This window comes from Choloepus didactylus, chromosome 16 (assembly GCF_015220235.1).
Source record: "Choloepus didactylus isolate mChoDid1 chromosome 16, mChoDid1.pri, whole genome shotgun sequence".
Classification (NCBI taxonomy): Eukaryota; Metazoa; Chordata; class Mammalia; order Pilosa; family Megalonychidae; genus Choloepus; species Choloepus didactylus.
The window spans coordinates 70,806,880-70,830,110 of record NC_051322.1 but is presented as its reverse complement, the minus strand read 5'-3'; the positions used below and the strand labels follow the sequence as shown (position 1 = coordinate 70,830,110).

At 45.2% G+C, this 23,231-nt stretch overlaps 1 protein-coding gene across 5 annotated transcripts in view; it reads left to right on the top strand.

The window, feature by feature from the left end:
- The window catches only part of GNAL (G protein subunit alpha L), a 172,055-nt gene extending 148,990 nt beyond the window's left edge, over positions 1 to 23,065 (top strand). For all 5 annotated transcript variants that reach the window (XM_037805469.1, XM_037805470.1, XM_037805473.1 and 2 more), the window contains 7 exons: positions 8,791 to 8,845; positions 10,219 to 10,292; positions 13,325 to 13,383; positions 13,781 to 13,901; positions 16,020 to 16,150; positions 18,277 to 18,344; positions 21,891 to 23,065. In XM_037805469.1, coding sequence (XP_037661397.1) covers positions 8,791 to 8,845; positions 10,219 to 10,292; positions 13,325 to 13,383; positions 13,781 to 13,901; positions 16,020 to 16,150; positions 18,277 to 18,344; positions 21,891 to 22,037 — 655 coding nt within the window. In that variant the 3' untranslated portion in view covers positions 22,038 to 23,065. The remainder of the gene's footprint in view (positions 1 to 8,790; positions 8,846 to 10,218; positions 10,293 to 13,324; positions 13,384 to 13,780; positions 13,902 to 16,019; positions 16,151 to 18,276; positions 18,345 to 21,890) is intronic.
- Positions 23,066 to 23,231: the final 166 nt, after the last annotated feature.

Genomic DNA, 23,231 nt, shown 5'->3' with positions numbered 1-23,231 from the left:
AGAAAGTACAAAGGAATATCTATATAATGATTCGGTAATCATAATCATCCCTCATATCCTAACTTCTTGGTTACACCCTCAAACAGAAACTGCACCCATTAAGCAATAACTCCCTCTTCTCCTCCCCACTCCACCCCTCACCCCTGATAACCTGTGATTACTCTCTATGAAATTTGCTTCTTCTAGGTATTTCATATAAACAACATCATACAACACTTGTCCTGTGTCTGGCTTATTTCACTCAACGTGATGTCTTCAAGGTGTATCCATGTTGTCCCATGAATCAGAATTTCATTCCTTTTTATGACTGAGCATCTATCCAAATTGAGACCTCACCCCCTTGTTCTCGGGCTTCATACATCCTCTCTCCCTCCTGATGAACAGTTCAACCTTGTTTATTACACAGAAGGACTGAATACAGTGAAAGATTTAGACTGAAATGTATCAGATGTTGCTATGTGGGGCTTTCTTCTGGAAAGAAAAGACATGCTTCTCCCTGTAAACAGTATTCAGTGCATTTAAGTAGCAGGGAATACTCATAAATAGACACTTGGACATAGGAGGATATGGATGTAAAAAAAAGTCCTCAATCTGGACACTTGGGATCACTGAGCTTGACACTGCATGCATGCTATACCTTGGCTTTTACAAAGGGGTAAATCACTGTAAGACCGCAGATATACATGCTAACCAAATCGTGGAACAATAGGGTCAGGGAGAAAGGATTACCAGGCTTCTTGGGGAAAGAAGGAGGGACTTCTGGGGCTTCCAAGAAAAACAGAAAGTGGGAATCACACAAGGGTCTGAGAGGCCAGAAACTACAGGGAGATTTGACTGAAGGGTTTATTTTACATAAAAAAGAGTGAAGAATCCTTAGGGCAGATCCTAAGGGCTGGAGGCAGATGAAAAACCTGTAGACTTTACCCGGAGGGAAGGCCTGATGGATGAGTCACCAGGAACTATTGCCAAGGTGGAAAGAGATTAGGGCCCAGGCAAGGAATTCCAACTGTAAAGAGCCCGGGAGGGAACCAGGACCCCTGAAGAGGCCGTCCTGCTGCAGGTGCTGAGGGTATGGAGGGCTCCCTTTATGACCAGCCCCAGGGGTGCCAGTGTTGCTGGTGGGAGGGTGCCCTTTAACCTTTTACCCTTAACCATTCCACTTACCTGCTCCTTTTTCCCTGCACGGGTAATATTTTCTCCACCAATATTTTTATGTCACGTAGGTAAGTATAACTTATTAGTTTTCAAACACACTGAGAGTTTTTGTCTTGCCTTGACAGAATTCCAACTTGCTATATTTGTCACAAAAGAAAATAATTTTAAATACGTTTTCATCAAATTTAGTTGGTGCTTGTTCTCAGATCCATTTGTTTCATTAATTTAACTAGTTGATTAGTTGAAGGCATTTGACTCAGAACAATTCTCACCATTTCGTGACTTTCCATGTCCCTTTTCATGATCAACTCCATTGCCATATGAACTAGGTGAGGTTTGAGTTATTTTGGTGGACTCACAGACTTTACTGGGATATAAACAATGACTTGTTATTTTGGCCAAACAGAGGGGGATCTAAATGATGAGAATAAAACTGCTTCTGTAAACATGAATATCCTTAGCTAGAGCAGGAAATAGTGAAAAAAAGATTAAATAAATTGCTTTTTTTAAAATTCAGTTTTGTTGAGATATATTCACATACATACAATCATCCATGATGTACAATCAGCTGTTCACAGTATGATCATACAGTTGTACATTCATCACTCCAGTCTATTTTTGAACATTTTCCTTAGACCTGAAAGAATAAGAATAAAAGGTAAAAGTTAAAAAAGAACACCCAAATCATGCCCCTATTCCACCCTATTTTTCATTTAGTTTTTGTCCCCATTTTTCTACTCATCCACCCATACACTGGATAAAGGGAGTGTGATCCACAAGGTTTTCACACTCACACTGTCAACCCTCGTAAGCTATATTGCTATACAATTGTCTTCAAGAGTCAAGGCTACTGGGTTGCAGTTTGATAGTTTCAGGTATTTACTTCTAGCTATTCCAATACATTAAAACCTAAAAAGGGATATCTATATAGTGCGTAAGATTGCCCACCAGAGTGACCTCTCAACTCCATTTGAAATTTCTCAGCCACTGAAACTTTATTTCGTTTCGTTTCACATCCACTTTTGGTCAAGAAGATGTTCTCAATCCCATGATGCCGGGTCCAGATTCATCCCCAGGAGTCATATGCTGCATTGCCAGGGAGATTTACACCCCTGGGAGTCAGATCCCACAAAGGGGGGAGGGCAGTGAGTTCACCTGCCAAGTTGGGTTAGCTAGAGGGCGAGAGAGCCACATCTGAGCAACAAAGAGGCACTCGGGGAGACTCTTAGGCACAATTATAAGCAGGTTTAGCCTCTCCTTTGCAGTAACAAGCTTCATAAGGGCAAGCCCCAAGATAGAGCGCTCGGCACACCAAATTGCCAGTCCTCAATATTTGTGAGAACATCAGCAACAGTCCAGGTGAGGAAGCCCAACACTTACTCATTTTCCCCCAACTTCTCAGGGGGGCCCTGTATGTATATTTTTATTCTCTGCCCAAATTACTTTGGGATGTGTCGCTATTTCACACTAACTTACACAAACCTACCAGATCTCACTTCCTATTCAAAATTCCATGTAATTATGGTGTTTGAATAGACTGACTGTACAAATTAAGTTGATTTAGAAAATATAGATCCTGCACCAAATAAACATCTTCACAAGGAAGTTGAAGTTTTAAAACACAGTCAGTATTGTCCTTTACCCTTTGGCCTGATTTATCCCAGTTCTAACCAAATCTGTTTCATTCATATCTCTGGTTGAAGTCTGGACTCTTTTTCAGCTTGACAGTTGCTGTATGTGCTAATACTGACGTTCATATCTGCCGAGCTCTGGCTCTGAGTTCCAGGTGTCGCACAAATACCCAATGTTCCAGAGACCAATCAGATTATACACAAAGGGATCAACATCTCAGAGTTTGGAGATAGTCATTGCAATTCAGGAATAGATTTGACTGCTGTTAAGAGCTTACAATCTAGGAACCATTACAATAAGCGTTTCCCTGACAAGCTGTGCTCTAAAGTTCAATTCTGAGTTTACATATCGTAGTTAGTCCATATTGATGAGGCATTATAGTGTTTGTCTTTGTTTCTGGCTTAGTTCGCTCAAAATGCTGTCTACAGGATCCATTCACCTCCTTGTTCTGTGTGTCTCACAGCTTCACTCCTTGCAGTTGTTCAATATTCCATTGTATGCACACACCACAGTTCACCATTCTGTTCCTCAGTCCATGTACCCTTAGGCCACCTCCACCCGTTGCAAATCATGAATACTGTCTCCATAAACAACAGTGTGCAAATGTCCATACATGTGCCTATTCTCAGATCTTCCAAGTATATACCCCATAATGAGGTTGCAGGACCTTATGGCACTCACATACTTAGCTTCTTGTGGAACCACCACACTTCCCTCCAGTTAGGCTACAGCATTCTGCCTCCTAACCAACAATAAATGCATACATCCGTCTCTCCATGTTTTCTCCAGCACTTTTATCCCTATTTATATTTTTTCCTGCAATTTTATAGAGATATATTCACATGCCATGCAATTTTCCACAGCATACAATCAGTTGTTCGTGGTATCATCATATACTTGTATATTTATCACCACAGTCAACACTTGAGCATATTGATTACTATGAGAAAAGGTAATAAATTGCTTTTTAACTATTTGTTTTATAGTTTCCATAATGGGAGTGATTTTTTAGTATTGTGATTCTGTATTGTTTTGAGATTCTGTCTGCTGTTAGAGCCCACTAGGGGCTCTGCTTCAATTCTTTTCTGGTTCACACGTGAGGGCACGTTTAAGGAGACAGGGTTTCTCACCCTTTAAATAGACTGTCAGATGAAAAACAAATCTGGACTTGGTATGGGGATACTTATTCTAAAGGATTATTGCAGTAGAGGAAGGGGGACATTGCAGTAAGGAGAGCGTTGTGACCACAAGTTCTGCAGGGACTCGAGTCAAGGCACAGGGTTTTGCATTTGATAGAGAAGAGTAAAGAACCAGGTGTGGGCAAGTGGGAAGGTGAATGAAAGGGCAGTGTGACAGGGTAACAGATCAGAGAATGGCTTATGGGTTAAAATTTAGGGACCTGGAGGAAGGAGAGAAGCTTAACCAAAATTTGGTTAACATGCATTTGTTCCGATTGCCCAGTGGGGACAAGGAGTTCGGCTAATTATTTACGAGACAAAGAATGGGAATGTCAGGGGTCTGTACCTATCCTGTCCTACATAAACCCTGGGACATCTGTGAGTCTTCTCCACATCATATGGGGGTTCTTGGCAGGAAGTTGATTTCCAGAACCCAAAGGGTATGGGGAATTCTTAAACTTCACCATTTTCCAGGGTCACAGGGTTTGAGTAAAGTTCAACATTGTCAGTAGTCACTGATATCCATCAAAAGCAGTGGGTTCTTTGCCTGATGCACTCAAATGACCAATTCCTGAGATGCTGGGGTTTCAAAGAGAGAAAAAGTTTATTGCTAACTGCAAAGCAGGTGATCAGATGGCCTATTGGCCTAAATATCTGTCTCCCCAAACTGCAGTAATTCTGATGGTTTTATGGTAATCCAAAGATGGGCAGGTTTTAGGGTAATGAGCACAGTGGCCCCAGATGATGTAATTAGAGGTGATCTAATTATTGAGCATGCGCAGATTGAATACATGCTTAGTTGCAGAACATATGTAAGAAAATGGCAGCCTTAATATGATGATGGGTGTGATTTTTAGTATTACAATGAGGTATAGGTGACTTGTAGGTTAAAGTCTGAGCCACTGCACATGTCAGGCAGGCTCATTTTGGTTAGATCCTGCTCTGTCTAGCAAGATAGTGTTGGAATTGGGGTGAGTTAGTTCTGAGCTGACTCAAGGCCCTTCATTAATAAACATTAAGAGCTGTCTTTAGTGATCAGAAGACTTTAAAGTTGGAAAACAATAAGGGGTTACAAGAGAGGGTCAGTCACAAGGTTTTTACAATTACAAGATAAAGGCTAGACGGTTATACAATCAGTAAAGGAGATCAAGGTAGCTGGGTTAGTGTAGAAATGTCAACAATTTCCCTCTGGCTATTCTAATGCACTAGAAAGTAAAAAAAAAATATCTCTATAATGATTCAATAATCAGAAACATTTTTAAATCCTAACTTCTCAGTTGCATCATTGCAAAATGTCTGATTCAGAAGGCGCTTTTAAAACTCATCTCTATCTATATGTACTATATATAATCTTACAAGACCCAATTTGAGTAAGTACTTCTACAACATGCTTGGAAATACGCTGATTGAGCCAAAGTTCGTGGCAAAAGGCTGGCAGGACAGAGAGGCAGCCCCTTCTCCTGTATTCCTTAATGCCTTTCAAAGAACTGGGGAGCACATTCACATTCAGGGGCAATATTCATTCATGTTTTAATTTTTTTTGTATAACCTAAAATAACTACATTGCTTCCCATATGTTTCTACCCTACCACAATAAAATAAACAGACTATAACCCAACAAAGGAATAAGAAAAACAAATAACCTAAAATAACTACATTTCTGCAAACTTGTTCCTACCATACCCCCCAGAAATTAACAAACCACAGTCGTTCCTGAGCATTCCCAGAACATTAAGTTTACCATCCATAACTTATCTGTTCTTATTAGATTATCATTCCCCCTTCACTATTTGCTGTCCATTGCTAGGTCCCCTACATTCTATAATATAAACCATTTATTTTACATTTTTACAGTGTTCACATTAGTGGTAACATACAATAGTGTTTTACTTTTGTTGCATGAACTTGAAATCCAAGAACCCCGAACACCATCCGGCATCGGTGACAATCTAGAAGATTCTCTTGGAAATTATTCATCGATGCCTCTCAGGTCTCACTTAGATCATTAAACACCAGAGCTGGGAGGAACTTAAATATCCATCCCTGTGTTAAGGACGGGGAAAGATCATTAGAAACTGACATATTTGCCTTTTGTCACTGGCATCTCAGATTCACTCTTAATAGCTTTGAGGAAGGTACTCCCACCACCTCCGATGACAGGCTGGCTTTAATCAAGAATTTTAGAGGTATTTTTTGTTAAACCGTTTTTCATTGTTTCTACTTATACTAGTTATTATGATCTCAATCAGTTCCGCCACCTACCTGCGCCCCTTTTGTACCTACCCTGTCTTAAATGGGTTGCTTCCTGAACTCTAACTATAGCTAAAGCTCATTCTTAGGTCAACATAAGGTTCCTCCCAGGCCTTTTCCAGAGGCTGTTCCTTTCTGTGTCACACTCAGTGTTGCATATCCTCTGTCAATAGGGTGGGACCATTTCTGAATTAAATCGTTATGCATGCGTGGTCTGGGGGGAGCAGCTCCGCCCCGCTGGGGTCCTGCCCCTTGTCTGTGCGCAGCCCCTGGGCACTGTGCAGAAAATGCTCTCTTCATCACAGACACGGGGTACTTTTGCTCCTTTTCCACCAGGTGGTCAGGAATGCAGTTAATATGTCCCTGACTCTCTCCATCTCACCTCCCTCGAGGCCACGAGGGACTGAGCCGGCAGGGAAGGGCCCCACACCAGGCAGGACCCCCCCACACACACACAGGACCCCACACGGGGCAGGACCCCATGGAAGGCCACCACAGGCCATCTTTAACTTTCCAATAAGAAGGAGTTAAGATGACCAAGGGGACTTTCTCTGTCTTTGGCCAAGGGGCCCATGAACATGACCCCCTTAGATGATCTCTGTGTTCTAGGATCAGGAGCCACCCAGCTCTCCTCCTGGCCAGTGGGACCCGCAGGTCTGTCTGATAAGCTGGCCTGAAGGATGACCTTCCTTGTCCCTGGGAGGACCTGGGTTCTAGATCTGCATGTCCTGTTTGCTTTGAGTATGTTGGGATGTGACCTCCTAGAGAGCATGCTGATTTATTTGAAGATACGGTTTTTTACTCATATCTGTCTTCCCCACTAGACTGGACTCTCGTGAGGGCAGAGACCAGTTTTATCCATAGTGCCTGGCACATAGTAGGAGCTCAATAAATATTGATTGAAAGAAAAAAGAAAGGGACCCATCTTTCCTCCCTTCTTGCTCTTGCTGAAAGTCAGTGTATTCATTTCCTAGCTGCCAAGACAAATACCTTGCAGTGGGTTGGCTGAAACAACAGGGATTTATCGGCTCACGTTTTTGAGGCTGGAAGTCCAACATCAAGGCATCGTCAAGGTGATGCTTTCTCCCTGGAGACTGTGGCGTTCTGGGGCTGGCTGCCGGCGATCCTTGGTCCCGGGCTTTTCAGCCACATGGCAGTGCACATGGCAGCATCTTGGCCTTTCTGTTCCGAGTTCTGTTGACTTCCAGCTTCTGGCTATTCCCGTTTGCTTCTCCCTCTGCAGCTTTCCCTGCAAGGCCTCCAGTAATAGGATTCAGACCCATCCTGATTGAGGTGGGCCACACCTTAACTGAAGTAACCTCATCAGAAGGTCCCATTCACAATGAGTTCACACACACAGGAGTGAATCAAGATTAAGAACATGTTTTTGGGGGGTACATAGCTGCAAGCCCCCACAGCCGGCAATGGCCTGCAGTGAAGGTCGGTGGAGATGGGAGGTGGGGGGCATGCGGAGATGGGGTGCCACACAAAATACCTGCACAAAATACCTCCGTTGCAGGTTGAGCATCTCAGCCAGTTGCTTCCTTGCCTTTCTGCTGCTGGAGAAGGAGCGGGAGAGGAGGACATTCATTCATTCATTCCAAAAATAGTTACTGGGCTTTGCTGTAGGTGTTGGGGAGACACAGGGACATCTAGACAAAACCCTGCCCTCGGGGTTCACATTCTAATGGAAGCCACAGCTAATAAACTGATACCAAGTAAATATAAAACATCCTGCTGTGATGAGGGCGATGTGGAAAAACAAAGTCAGGCCAGCACGGAAGTTGCAGGGGGGCTGCGTTAAATTAGTGGACAAAGTCAGCAGGGCCAGCTCCGACTCTATGAGGAACATTTCAGGCCAAGCAGTGAGCAAGGGCGTGCAGGCCCCCTGAGGTGAGAAGAGCTTGACGTGTTTTGAGAAATAGCAAGGATGGGGCCATCTTACACTCAGCTCCAACGCAGTTTCCTTTCCTTCAGGTTTATTTTTCCCTCCCTTTATTTTGTCCTGCATTTCTAGGGAAAATCTAACGTATCAGATCTTACACACTAGCCTTCACCAGGTATGCACGGACGATTCCGGCTGCTTGCAAGCGAGCACTCACATACACACTCCGTCACACGCAACTTTTGGATCTCATTAGGAACTTATTGTGCGAGAGGAGCATCTTCCACTTTGCAGTTTTTATTTTCACTGCAACACCTTCTTCTCCTAACTTAGCCTGGGAAGAGAGGCCCAGGCCCCTTCCCAATTTCAGAGTAGCCCCCATCCCCAACCACGTAGCCTTGGGTAAGAGGGAAGATGGTCCCAGCAGAGTTAGAAGGAAAAAAAATATTGATGCAATCTTTTGTCTCTCGATCTTAAGTTCAGGGATTTTATGTTGTCTAGGCAGATACATATTCAGGAAGGAAAGAGGGAAGTTATCCCAGCTTCTCTCCTTGAGCCCGAGTTGGCGGAACGCACTAAATCCTGTCTTCAGTGGACTCGTGCGAGTGTCCCCGTGAGCTCATACGACATCCTGCAGGAGAAAGCAAACATCGAGGCACATTTGCTAACGTGGGCTGGTTTCCTTTTCAGCTTCCTGGAGAGAATTGACAGTGTCAGTCTGGTTGACTACACGCCCACAGACCAGGTACGTGTAACTGGGAGCCCGCGACCTCCCGTTGGAAAGGTTTGAAACCGGGGTATTTTCTGTGATTATTTTAAAAGAGGCTGGAGGAAAAAATCCTTAAAATAACTGCTTCTGGAAAACTCTTTGTGCTGCACAGGTGGGGTGTGTTACCCAGGTCTGTGCTCCCTGTATGAGGACACGAAACTTATTAGGTATCCAAAATTGCCAACATCAAAGAAATTTTATCTGCAAGGTAGGAATAAGCAGTTGCCCTCCCTCCTGAGCTGTCAGCAGAGATGCCAAGCCCTTCCTTCCCTTAGCTTCATAAACTGCACATTCTGCTTTGGGCCCCATATGGAGTCAGATCCAGCACGGCCCAGGTGTGCCCGTGAGGTTCTCCTTGGCATTGAGCCAGAAGAAGCACCCCTACACATCTGTGAACAGCACGCCTACACATCTGAGCCCCCACTGAGACGTTCACCCCTGTGGGCATCTACAGAGTCTTGGGGAACCCTGAAGTTGCTCGGTTCTTAATCCTACGCCCCTGCCAGAGTAGTGAGCTCCAGGGAACTCAGGAGGGTCCCCACTCAGAAGGACTGTATTCCAGAGGACTCAGGGCTTAGGCACCCCCAGAGGCTCTCTCTTTTCTGTCTCCCTCGAAGCCCCTCTTCCTCTCAGCCTGACACCCAGAAGGATCATCTGGCAGAGCAGTGGAGGCCCCCACCCGCCCACCTCCGTCTTCCAGGACCGCTGCAAAGTGGCTGCTTCAGGAGCATAGCTGGGGGGGTTGGGTGGTCAGGAAAACCCTGTATCTGCCAAATGTACAAGAGGAATCAGCTCTCTCCAACTGCACCATTTTCTCAGCCCATGGGGACATGCACTTTGGATGATACATTTTACCCCAGCATCTCTTATCATGGAGAGTATCATGAATCCACTAGCATCCAGCCCATACTGTCAGTGATCTGTGAACGCAGGGTTTCTCTTGAGCTTGGCTTCTCGTGCACGTGGTTCTGTGCTGGGAGCTAGAAGCTCTCTGGTGGTGGCATCAGAACCCTAAGAGGGGAGAGTGTCCCCAGGGTACAAGTCCCGGGATGGGGTGTCAGCGCATGACAGGCAGATGCACTCAAATATGGTAAAAACAAAATGCTTAAAGAAAACAAAGCAAAGTTACCAAGTCTCTAAGGACCAAACCAACACATTCATGGTGGTTTTCTCTGGGGGATGAGACGGAGCATTTGTCTGAGTTAAACACCTATTATCGTTTCTTTTACAACTGGAAGGAATTATTTGAATGCTATTTGAAGTGCTCGATTATTCTAATCACATTCGGGGCTTTGATTTGGAAAGAGAACGATGATGCACCTTGTTGGCTTCCCCTTTCTTGCTTTCAGGACCTCCTCAGATGCAGAGTTCTCACGTCGGGGATTTTCGAGACTCGATTCCAAGTGGACAAAGTGAACTTCCAGTGAGTGTGAGGTTCAGGCTGGCTGCCGAGGCGGGTGGGGGAAAGAAGCCCACTCCTAACAGGAAGTCAAAGGACCCCCCCAAAAACCATGGCAGCCGCCCACAGGGCTCGCAGGACTGGGAGGAGGGAGCCCCGTCCCCACCGTGCATTGCTGGCGGCTGCATTTCAAACTCTAGAAAGGGTTGAAGTGTTGCTTTTCACCACTTACCATAATGCACAAGTGAGAACACCCAGAAGGAGAACCTTGTGTTCACCCCGGATGTCGGATGTCGATATGGCGGCCCCTGTAGTGATCAGGTGTCTCATCCAATCCTTCCTTCCAGCATTTGACCTTTAGGATACTTAGGCACAATTTGAGAACTGAGATGAGCAACTCATTTTTGTCCCCCGTGAGGTCTTCTGGGTTGACCCAGGACAGACTCCACCGAATAAACTTCTTTTCCCCATTTTTCTTCCGAGTAATAAACAAGGCCCTGTCCCATGTGCTCTTTGCCATCCCCCTGCAGTTACCCAGTCCCCACCCTATTACTCTCCCCCCACCCCAGTAGGGGGCCCGGTGGTCTCCCATCTCCTGACCCACCCCTTGCAGGCCGTCGTCCCACTGCCACTCAGTGAGTCCTCGCCAAATGTAGCTCTGCTCATGTCGGTCATCTGCTGTTGTTCCTCTGTTCCTCCGGGGCCCCATCGTTTCCTCTGCACTCCCACATCCAAGCCCCGCACTGCGTGACCCAGACCGTCCCCCGCATCCCCACCTGCCCTCTGCATCCTTCCAACACCTCCCGCTTGCATCCCAGCTCATCCCCTAGCTCCACCCTGGTCCTTCCTGTTCCCCTGGCGGCCTGTGCTTGGCCAAACCCCACACATCTACCGGGGATCCCTCACATCTCAGCCCATCGTGACTTCCAGAATCTCTCTGGCATCTGCTGTGCTTCCCAGCACTTGGTGTTAGACCGACTCTCCCCTTCCCGAGATATTGCCGCAGGTCTGTTTCAACTGAGCAGGTAGGGAGGTGGAAATGTGGCTTAGGGTACAAGGGGTCCTTAGTTGCCACTGCTTCTAGCACTCTCCTCAGTGCACTGCTGGTTTACAACTACTTTTTTTAAACTTTTTTATTTGGAATTAATATCACATGCACAGACAGTTACACAAATAATAGAAACCCATACAGAGAACTCCAACATATCCCCCACGTAGATACACAGATCCATCAATTTTTAGTATTTTGCCACATTGGTGGTATTATTCTATCCATTGTCTGTCTATCTGTCCAGTCATCCATCCATCTGGCTATCCATCTGTCGGTCCATCCATCCATCCCTCCATCCTTCCATCTATCTGTCAATCTATTTCTAAACCTTTGAGAGTAGGTTGTATACATCATGCTCCTTGCACACAATACTGCCATGTACAACCCTAAGAACAAGGATACTCACTTATGTAACTGCCTTAAATACCATTATCAAGTTCAAGAACGTTAATGTTGACATAAAGCTCACCTCAACCACATCTTGATTTATAAAGCACTCCATCCTGACGCTGCTGCCAGGACGCAGGACAGGGATAAAACCCAGCTAAGTCTCTGCAGTGTTGGAGAGGTGCTCCACAAAATGGGGTGTTTGCATGGTTTGCAGTCTTGCACGCATCTTAGCCAAGTCCCTGGCACAGTGGAGCTAGCAACAGCAAAGTTTGACTCTACAGCAGTGATTTTGTTTGAAAGTTCTTCGCTAATCACCTCCTAAGCATTCACCAAGCACCTCCCTTGTACCTACACGGCGTATGCAAAGCATGGGGGTTCAGATCTGGTGGGACCATCAGCATGTGCGCCCGGGACGATTAAATATAGACAGGTCCTAAAGTGCCTGCATAGGTTTAGGGACGAGAAGACTCTGAGGACCCAAGACACTGCAGAAGGTTCGAGAGACAGAGGAGAGTGCCTCTGCAGTGGAGAGAGGGCAGAGGGAGGCCAGAGGATGGGGGGCAAGCAGCCAGCCTAACTGAGGGTGCACGCCCAGGCTGGGCTAGAGCACAGAGAACCGGGGGCTGAGCAGGGCAGTTTGCACTTAATTTGGAAGGTGAGAAGGACCCACGGTAGGTCACTGAGCAGAGGAGTCTAGCGCCCAAGAGGGATCCACAAGAGACGAGTGTGAAATAGCACTGGAGTTGAGACACAGGGTCCGAAAAGCTAGAACACGTCAGAAGAAGCATCTATCCCTGGTTGGGACTCAGGCCCAAATGTCTGAGCAAGAAATAGTAGAAATTAATAACGGCTTCATTTATTTTTATTTTTTACTATACTTTATTTTTTAGAGCAATTGGAAGTTTACAAGGAAATCAGGCAGAAAGTACAGTTCCCATACATCACCCTGTGCACACACACAGTATACCCTATTATTGACATTTTGTGTACGTGTGGAAACTTTGCTACAACTGATGAGCCAATATTATTATAATTACATTATTAACTACAGTACAGTTTACATTAGGGTTCGCTCATTGTGTTGTACCTTCCTATGGGTTTTTATTTTTATTTTTATGGTGATAACATCCATACAACATAAAATGTCCCATTTTGACCTCTTTCAAGTGTGCAATTCAGTGGCATCAGTTACATTTTCACAGTGTTGTGCCACCATCGCCACCATCCATCACCAAAACTTTGCCATCACCCCAAACAGAAACTGTACCCGTTAAGCATGAACTCCCCGTTCCCCACGCCCAGGCCTGCCCCTGGTAACCTGGGTTATCAGTTGCACATGTCAAGTGCCTCCTGCATGCCCCTGGACACTGTGCGAGCTGCTTCGTACACCCTCTCTGACCCTGCGCCCACCCGGGGACTCATGGGTGAGGGGTCTGCGAGGGGAGAGGCCGTCACTGGTAGCCCCAGACACAAAGTGGCGGTGCAGGCTGGAGGCCGTCACCACAGCCGGGCTCAGAGCCACGTGGCGGCGGCTGGCTCACAAAGTGGCAGAGCCCAGGAGAGCAGAGACTTCCTAGGACCACCAGATCATCCTCTCCCCATTGCCATTTCACAGCATGTTTGATGTCGGAGGCCAGAGGGATGAGAGGAGGAAGTGGATCCAGTGCTTTAACGGTAAGTTCATGCTCTCCGGAAAAATGACGATGAACCTGACACTCACCACCACGGCTGCGTTTAAGTCTTTCTGAAATAGTTGTGCTCTAATCTAATTACTATGTAAAATATAGCATTTTTAGAAGATTATTTTCTCCTCCTTTAAATAGGAGTAACCTAAATAAAGAATTTAAGCATCCCACTTTACAGTTATTTTTTGCCTACACTAGCAGGCTCCTTGTATGTTTCTGAAACAACCCAATTACGCGTGCAGAACTTATTCACGTCATTCCTATAATCATGGAATGATGACTTCCCTGGAAATGAGTAGTTAACTGAGTGTGAACTGTGTTGTAATCCCACCATGAATAACTGTGTTTAACCGAATGCATCCTTTTCTCTCTTTCCTTCCACCAAGATGTCACTGCTATTATATACGTGGCCGCCTGCAGTAGCTACAACATGGTGATTCGAGAAGATAACAACACCAACAGGCTCAGGGAATCCCTGGACCTTTTTGAAAGCATCTGGAACAACAGGTTATAAGAAAGAGCAAACTTGGCCTCACCCCCAGGCTGCAATTTTCTTTTATAAAAAATGCCACTGAGTTCACTTTCATTTTTATTCTTCTGATATATTTTCCCACCTTAGTTTGCCAGGCTGCTGTGACAAATAACACACAGTGGGTTGACTCAAACCACAAGCATTTATCAGCTCACAGTTTTCAGAGGCCGGGAGTCCCAAACCACTTTCTCCCGGGGCAGGTGGTGATCAGGGCTGGCTGTCCTTGGTCTCAGACCTCTGGGTGATTTTCTCTGACTCTCTGTGTCTGAATTTCTTCTGCTTATAAAAGCCTCCAATTATTAGGATTAAGGCCCATCCAGTTTCAACTGGGCCCCCTCTAAATAGGATTTTAGGGGACCCTATTCATAAATGAGTCCACACCTTAACTGATATTACATCTTCAAAGGATCCTATTGACAAATGGGTTCACACCCAGGGGAACACAGGTTAAGATTAGGAGGGTATCTTTTGTTGGGGTACATAATTCAATCCTCCGTGTTTCCTTACTGATAAAACCAAAACCATAAATGGCAGCTCTTTTAGTTCATCTAATGTATAGGCATCCTTAAAATGTGGTGTGCTCCTTGAATAGTGCTTTGTCAAAAAAATTTATATCTCTGTTATAAAAGCATAAGATTGTATCCAGAGTTCAATACTGGTTTTGTTTGACTGTTAAAATTTAGGAAGGCCCAGTGTATAACATCCATTAATAACCAGATGATCTCTAAAACCACTTACAGTACAAGGTAACAGCATAATCATGTTTGACATTGCTTGTATTGATTGCAAAGTGGCAACAGAAGGGATTATTTTAGAAAGGAATATCTAGCCCCCCACCCCCAAAAAAATGCACACACAATACATACATACATATATATAGTTAAAAATCAGTTTCTTCTGAAACATTTACGAATAAATTTCACCAAGGGGAATAGGAATAAATGCAATGGAGCAAACATAGATTGACATTGCAAAAGTTCAGATAATCAGTAAAAGTATTTCCTGGTCAAGAATTCTATTTTCTACTATTTAGACAGTTAATGGGAAAGAATGAGGAGCAGGAAGAAACACTGGGTGTACCAAGGAATATTAAGGAAATGTTATAAATTTATAAAAACTCATACAGGGAGATGACCATAATATTGTTCAGTGACAGAGCAGATTAAAAAGCACTGTCACATTATTTTTATAAAAATATGGGTGAGGACAAAAATCCTAAGAGTTAAAATTGCTAATAGTACTTGTCTCTGGGAATTAATTACATTTGCTTTTATATATATATGTTTTTTTTTTTCTATAATTTAAGATTTGTTTTTACAGAATTTTGTATTTTATAACTAGAGTAAACATTAAAGCTATTTCCGTTTGGGAGAAGAATGTTTTTTCGTTTTTATTTAGATTCTCATATATTCATCAGTCAGCCTGATTCCTTTGAAGTAACATAACTTCCAGAGGCTTTTGCTGATTTGCATAGTGAAGCCAGTTTTAAGCACATTCTCAGTTTCTATTTAATGAAACAGAGAACGTTTCCATAGTTCACCTTCAGTCCGACTGAACCCACCTTACTTTTGCTTGTCATGTAAAGTGCAATCAATCTAGATCTGATTAGTATCATGTTGCAGATCTGAAGAACTTTAGGACAAAGATCTGTTCGGAGGAGGCAGAAAGTGGAGGAAGTGAGCCAGCCACACATCGAGTTCTTTCTGAGTCACGTATTTTTTTGTTGTTAACTCTTTAACTTCTTCTCCTTTGAATTTTTTTACCCTTTATCAGTCAATTACACCACAAAACTCCAAGTGTATTTATTACATAAGTACATCTTAGCTTTGGTACCAATGCATTTAAATCCTCAAGAGGGGTTGAATTAAAAAGTGCTGAACTGCTGAATTAACTGAGCTATATTTGTTTATCACGTAAGAATGTCTTGTTTACATGTGGAATGGGGGATTAAGACTCTGGTGGAGCCAACAATTGGGAAGCCTGTACATTTCCAGGAAGATGACAGTGTTCTCCTTTTAACTTAATAACTCCTATGTAAGAGGTACTTTCCCAGATTAGCGTATGTGAAATTTATGTTTATTTCTCTTTTTCAGGTGGTTACGGACCATTTCTATCATCTTGTTCTTGAACAAACAGGATATGCTGGCAGAAAAAGTCTTGGCAGGGAAATCCAAAATCGAAGACTATTTCCCAGAGTATGCAAATTATACTGTTCCTGAAGATGGTAAGAGTTCAAAACAAGTTTCTGCTGGATGAAGCAATAAAAATAATTTGCTTTTTTTTTTTCGATAGTCCTGTAACTATAATTCAAACAGTTCTGATGACTCCAAGGAATTCAATTAATTTAAATCAATTCTCTCTTCTACTGCCCCTATCCTAAAGTCCAAGAGTATTAAAAAGTCCTATTTAGGATCCCATTTATAGTATCTCATCTTTGGACTTTACATTCAAACTGTGCAGCAGAAGAAAGGGCACTTTTGGAATGTGAATGTGAGTCATTTGCTGCAGTAATTTCTGCCTCTTTCATGTCTCCAGTCGAGTGTTCATTGGGGCTGGTTTCTTGTTAAGTTCTTTCCGCAGACTGTCTCAGTTAACCTCACGCTAACCCTATGTGGTAGTTTGTAGCTTTCTCATTTTTCCCTGGGGAAACTGAGGCTGAGAGAGGGAAAGTAACTTGTTCAAGATCACAGGGATAGAAATTGTGAACATAAGGCAGTTCCTGAGCCCAGTTCCTGTTCCTTCTTTTTTTGCTCTTGTCTTCAGCATTTTTAGCTACAATGTTGGGGATTTCCAGTAAGGGTGACTGGCCATCCCAGTTTGCCTGAGACTGTGGGGTCCCCAGGACCTGGTACTTTCTGTGCTAAAGCCAGGGACAGCTGGTCACCCTATTACTAAATGACACACTTTAGTTTTTGGTGTACACCAAGTTCACCAGAATCTTGTAGGAGTGATTTTTCTTTTAAGGTAAAATAACACCATTTCTTAAATTTTAAATTCCAAACAAGATGAAGCAGAATAAAAGGAACTTCCCTAGAAATTTCAGTGACGATCAGGGGGGCTTATCTTTTAATTAGCCATGAAGGAAGAAAAAAAACTAAATGCAACGTTTGTAATTAAACTTTCTTGCTCCTTCTGTTCAATTTCCTTTTTTTTATAATGGTAGAGGCCTCAGAGCAGCATATTCATAGGAAAATCCGGAACCACATTGGAGCCCTTAAGAAAGCCCTACTGCTAATTACTTTCCTTGTTCCTAGAAAAAGAAGTCGGGAATTAGTCTTATGGTCTAGCTCTTCTTTTCCTCTCACCAACCCTCCGTATGAAGGAAATCCCAGTGCAGGGTCCACAATTAACCTTGAAGTACACCCCACTTGAAGGCAAAACAAGTTAAAAGTCCAGGCTCCTTTCTGAGGGTTAAATCCTACACGAATCTCATTAAAATTCCACGTAGCCTTAGCATTCACCTTACTGGGCCAGGCAGTGTGCTTTCCAGGTGTGCTGCTTTTGACTTGCTCTTGCAGCCCTCCCTGTCACTGGCAGTGCTTTCTCAGGTTAATTTTCCCTTTGACCACAGACACCACCTACTGTCAGCCTCTTCACTAACTGAGCTCCTTGGGGCTGCCCCCAAAATGCCCATCTCTGCAGGCTCCCGCCTCCATGGGGCCATGCCAGCTCCCCAGCCCCACCTGCCTCACCTGAGCCCTCGTGGGTGACCATGTCATTACAGAAGCTGCAACTGAAAAGGACGACAGTGACAAGGACACTCCGACAAGTAGCCTAAGACTGTAGGAACAGATCTCATGAGGTCACAGAAAATACCAGAATGAGCCCATAAGTGTAGACTGTGTAAGGGGAAATGTCCCAAGAAGGACCTGGAGTTGGAGCAGGTAAATAGGGCAGGTGTCCAGTCAGGGACTCCAAACAGCAGAGCCCATCAAAGGAATGGGGAAGGCAAGGCTGAGGGGTCCCCTGGGAAAGCAGCTCAGCTGAGGGCACAACTTGTGCAGCTCACAGGGAGGGACAGGGCTCCCAGCTACGAGGCCGAGTGCCCTCCACTTGTCAGGATGACTCTGAAGGCAAAGACGGCTTTGGAGTCTGGTTTAGTCAGTCACCAATGACGTGTTCATTTTGTTCCAGTGGAAGTTATCTCAAAAAGGAAGCAAGTTTTATCAGAGCTATAACTACTAAAATTAAATGATTTGGGAGAAGAGGAGAAAAAAAATTACCTCTTAGTTTTTGCCTGAGCATCCATGCATTTTAATGCTATGAATATACAGCAGGCCAATAATGTTAGTTCCTTTTATTTTTTCCACAGAGGTGTGTCTTTAAAATTTCATTTTTTAATTTCCACAGCAACACCAGATGCAGGAGAGGACCCCAAAGTTACAAGGGCCAAGTTCTTTATCCGGGATCTGTTTCTGGTGAGTCATTTTGTCAACCTTGGTTTTCCTGTCACCTCCGAGTCATATTGCTCTTTGCAGGTGGCGGATCACTTACCATCTCCAAGAGCTCATGTCATCTTCTCCCAAATTCTGAGAGACAAGAGAAGGTATTCTCTTCATTTCACAGATGAGCAGGGAGGCTCAGAGAGGTTAGATTTCCCACCCCAGGGCACACAGCCTCAGCAGCAGGGCAGAGGGAGCTCAGCGAGCCCACAGCAAGGTCCTCGGAGCCCCACAACCCCTGCATATGGCACTTAGGTTAGACTTTGCTCACTTGTACTCCAGTGCCACTCCTCCTCCACACAGATACACTAAAGGGTCACGGAAAAATGAACCTATTAAAATTCAGGCATTTCCTTTTTTTTTTCCAAATTTTTACTTTAAAATAACTTCAAGCTTACATAAAAAGTAAAAGAATAGCACAAACCACTCTCCATATACTCTTTACCCTAATTGACCAGTAGTTAAATTTTGCCACGTTATCTATCTATCTATCTATCTGATCTATCTGTCTGCTCTTTCTCCCTTTTGAATGACCTGCAGTGTGTAGCTGGTTATGAGTTTTTACTAGCTTGAGAGCATTTTCTCAGTAATATCAAATGTATTTTGCGTTTAATATTGGTATTATATGCTCAGTGATACCAGAAGCATTTGCAATTAAACATTTGTTGTCTGTCTGACTGTTTCTTTCTGGAAAAGTCTTAACACAGGCCTGGGTGGCTACACATGGCTCCTTATCCCGGCCGTGTGAGGCCCTGTCCCCGCCTGCGTGGCCTGAGATCTGCTGATCAGAGCCTCCAGGCAGCTTCTCAGGGCCCCTTGCTCTGCCTTCCTCCCACCAACCCGTGTAGCTTGTAACAGTTTTAAGAAATCAAGACTCTTTCAGATGTTCCCCAAAGTGCATTTGGAGGAACAGGAGTTCCTCGGGAAGTTTCCAGGAAGTATGGGGAAGGGGCCGGTGGTTGAGTGAATTTGGGAAATAGTGTGTAAAACCTCATGAGAGAGGTTTCTTTATTGCAGGACTTCTCAGAACCTTTACTGTGCTTATGTGAGTTGTAAATCTCCTCAATAAGGGAATTTAGTTTGTAGTGTATCAAGGGATCCTTTTTTTTTTTTTTTAAGAACACCTTGCAGACTAGTGCTCCATAAAATGCTGTTCTAATGATAACTGGGAGGTTAACTGAGCGTGTAAATGTTGGACATTTAGAACAATGATTAGAAGCAGGTCACGCCACCACCTGCACACCTGAGAGAGAGGCCTTTTACTCCGTGCAGTGCACAAACCCTGTTATGCATTTTGCAAATCTAAGAAATAAAGGCTGGGAGGCATCTCCTCGCATTTCTAGTTGCAGAATTTGCCTAGGCAGTGACAGGGTGTGAGAAGGTTTGAGTTGGAGCCTGGAAGTGCAGACTGGGGTGGCAGCCAGGGCTTGGTGCAGGATTATTTAGCAGTTTCATCTGGACAGGAGCTAATCTCAGGTGGAAACACAGTGGGTCTGAGGTTATAAATGGAGAGGGATCCTGGTGGGAAGTCCCTGTACTACTGGGTATGGGCAGAGAAGGGGGAGGGTGGAATGAGAAGAAATCTGCTTTGGGAAGAGGCCACTGGTTCCTCTGGCAGTGATGGTTTTCCTTAAATGAATGTCACAGTCATCATGTGAGAAAGGTACTGATGGCCAGGAGGGTGTCCCAGACAAGGCCACTTCCCCCACGAGCAGGGAGGCAGATGCCATTTTCCGAAGCAGGCAGACACAGAGACTGGGCGAGCCAGGACAGGGAGAGCCAGATGCCCCCCCACTCCCACCCCATCATCCTGCCAGGTGTACCCCCCAAGCATCCTGCCAGGCACACCCCCCCACCCAGCATCCTGCCAGGTGTTCTCTTCCCCAGCATCCAGATGATCCCCCAGCATCCTGCCAGATGTTCCCTCCCCCCAGCATCCTGCCAGGCAGTTCCCCCTTCTCCCCTCCAATGCTCAGCTCTGTCCCCCTGCCAGCACTGTGAGCCAGTCATGTCCGTCAGCCTGAAGGCCGCCGGCAGCCAGAGCCCAGCCCCTGGACAGACCCCTCCAAGGCGAGCATCTTCCTCCTTTTAAAGCTGAGGGCGGCGGCCGTGGTCAGCTGCCCGTGTCTTGAAGCGCCCACATCCATTACTTCTCCACGTCTTCCTGGCATGTTTCAAGCTCCCCTGAGGTCCTTCACCCTGACCACTGACCATGCATGTCCTCCTGAGACAGGACCTCGGGTGCTGGGCAGCCAGGTGACCCAGGAAGCAGAGAGCCTGGCCCTGCCTGGATTCCCTGGGCACCTTTAGTTTATCCTGTTTAATGGAAATCCATGGGAAAAGCAGGTGTGTTAAGAGATCTAAACTGTTGGAAGTTTGCAAATTGCAACCACCTTGGTAATGCCCATCCCCGAAGTTTTCCTTCCTCCAGGCAAGGCCAACTCAATCGGCCAAAAGCTATTTTCATTCACTGACTCAGGCTTCCTGTGTGTCTACCAAGCACCCCCCACCTGGTGCTCTAGGGTGAAAAACAGATAATCTACGCCCTTCAGTGTCCACAGGGTTAGAAAAGAAAAACAAGGAAACATTCGTCCAAGACAGGCCCAACTATTGCTAAAAATAAGTCTACCCTTCTGGGCAGGAGCCCCATTACCCAAGGGACATCCTCACAGCCTTCTCCAAAAGGTGTTTCACAAGGTGATTTGCCAGAAAGCAGAGGCGGGGAGCGAAGGGGACGTGGGTGGGGCTCAGGTTCCTGCACTGCCAGGAGGGACCTTTATCTGGGGTCCTCCGAGTCGTGAGCCTCGATGCAACCCAGTGTTGCCCTGAGTTAACTGACAGCAGAGCCCTTCTCTCCCTAAAGGCTGTGAACCTTCCGCTGCTCAACCAGCGGCCCCACCCCCACCCCTAGAAGGGCCCATGTCCACCTCCCTGTATGAGGCTGCAACACTAGTCATATGTGGCTATTAAAATTAAGGTAAAAACTCAGTTCCTCAGTCCCAGCAACTAGTAATAGTGGCTGCCTTGTTGGGCTGGGGAGAGACAGAATATTGCTATTATCACAGAACATCCTCTTTGACAGAGCTAGTGGAGACCTTCATTTCTGGAAAATTCTGCTTTGAATTCCACTTGCAGTGGCTGTTTTTGTCGTTGTTTTAATGCAATTTTGTTGAGGTATATTCACACACCGTATAATCCACCCAGAGTGCACAATCAGTGGCTCATGGGATCATCACAGAGTTGTGCATTCATCATCAGTGGCTGTTTTTTAAATGTATTTCCTGTCTCCTTAAAATTCTAAGCTTCTTGGGGGCAGGAGGTAAGTAAGCTCCAGGGTCTTTGGGTTTCCAGCACAGCCTTCACTGCTTAAACCATTCTCAAACAAAAAGATAACCAGAAAAAAAGCGACCGAGTGTTTGATCAAAGAGTTGCCTATGGGGTAGTGGGCAGCGTCCCTGAGCCTGTTGGGTGTTCAGCCCAGAGCCCCCTCAATGCAGAGGGCCCCCCACTTTTTTTTTGCAGAGGATCAGCACAGCAACCGGAGAAGGCAAACACTACTGCTACCCCCACTTCACGTGCGCCGTGGACACCGAGAATATCCGCCGGGTCTTCAACGACTGCCGCGACATCATCCAGAGGATGCACCTCAAACAGTACGAACTTTTATAGGCACCCCCTGGTTCTCTCTCTCTGCCGCCCCACGGGCGGACGATTTATTCTAGGACTGCTTCTTTGTCAGCCCCAAGCCATGGTAGAGAGTAGTGAGTCTCTAGCTTCCTCTTGCTAGCCGTCTGTCCTGTGTCATCCACGCCACTTGTGTGTCCACCAAGCCTCTGACCACCTTGGTTCCCCTCAGGTTTGGTTTTTTTTTTTTTTTTTGGGGGGGGGTTTGTTTCCATCAGACCCAACCTTCCACGCCCTCGCCGCCCTCCACTAACTTGTCTCTCCCCACACCCTCACATCTCACTTGGGAGACCCGGCCGTGAAATCTCTCAGGGCAGGGGCCCCTTTGGGTCATTCATTGAGCCATGCAGTGAGGACAACTCACGGGATGGGAAAGATCGAGATCACACGCTTTGTTCGGAGTCGTCGGATGTGGTTGCCCAAGCGCGCGTCTGGTGTGGCGAGCCCCGGCTCTTTCAGACTGCAGCTGTAGAGGTGGCAGCCTGACGCTGGCTGTCACTTCTGCCTGCATTTAGCCACAACTTGGGGTAGAGCCCGGGAGACAGAGAAGAGAATCGAGTTTCAGGCACATGCGCCGGCCCGGGCGTTTGCACGAGAGCAACTGTGAGCCTTTCACATTCAGACAGAAACCCCTCCTGCTCACCCCTGCAAAGTGTGTCCTGTCTAAAAACAGCCCTCCAAACTTCCACTCTACTTGAACAGTAGTTGTCTTTCGTATATTCACTTTTTGTTCTTTTATTGCTGGTTTATTATACTGTACAGACCATAAAATGTAATATTATTTTGTATAACTACTAAAGAAAACTCCTTGTAGATCTTTGTGCCTTCATTATGGCTATACCTGTAAAAGAAATGTGTTTTTATCGTGCTGAACAGCTTGATGTCACCTTTACCTACTGCTTGCTCTGAAAAGGGGAATGAATGGTATCTGTAGAATTTAGGATCTTTTTCAGGTTGGTACATTATTTATAAATATCCCTTAGTATAATAAAAAATCAACTCTAGTGAAATAATTTTAGTGTACAAATTGCAATCTAATTTTTTTTTCTGCAGAGCTAAAGATTTTGCTCTGTCCAGACAATATGTTTCTTAATTATTTTGGTATTTTAAGACTCTTACAAATTCCCCTAGTGAAAATAGGGCAACCATTCTCTTAGTCACAGCTTTGGAACCATTTAC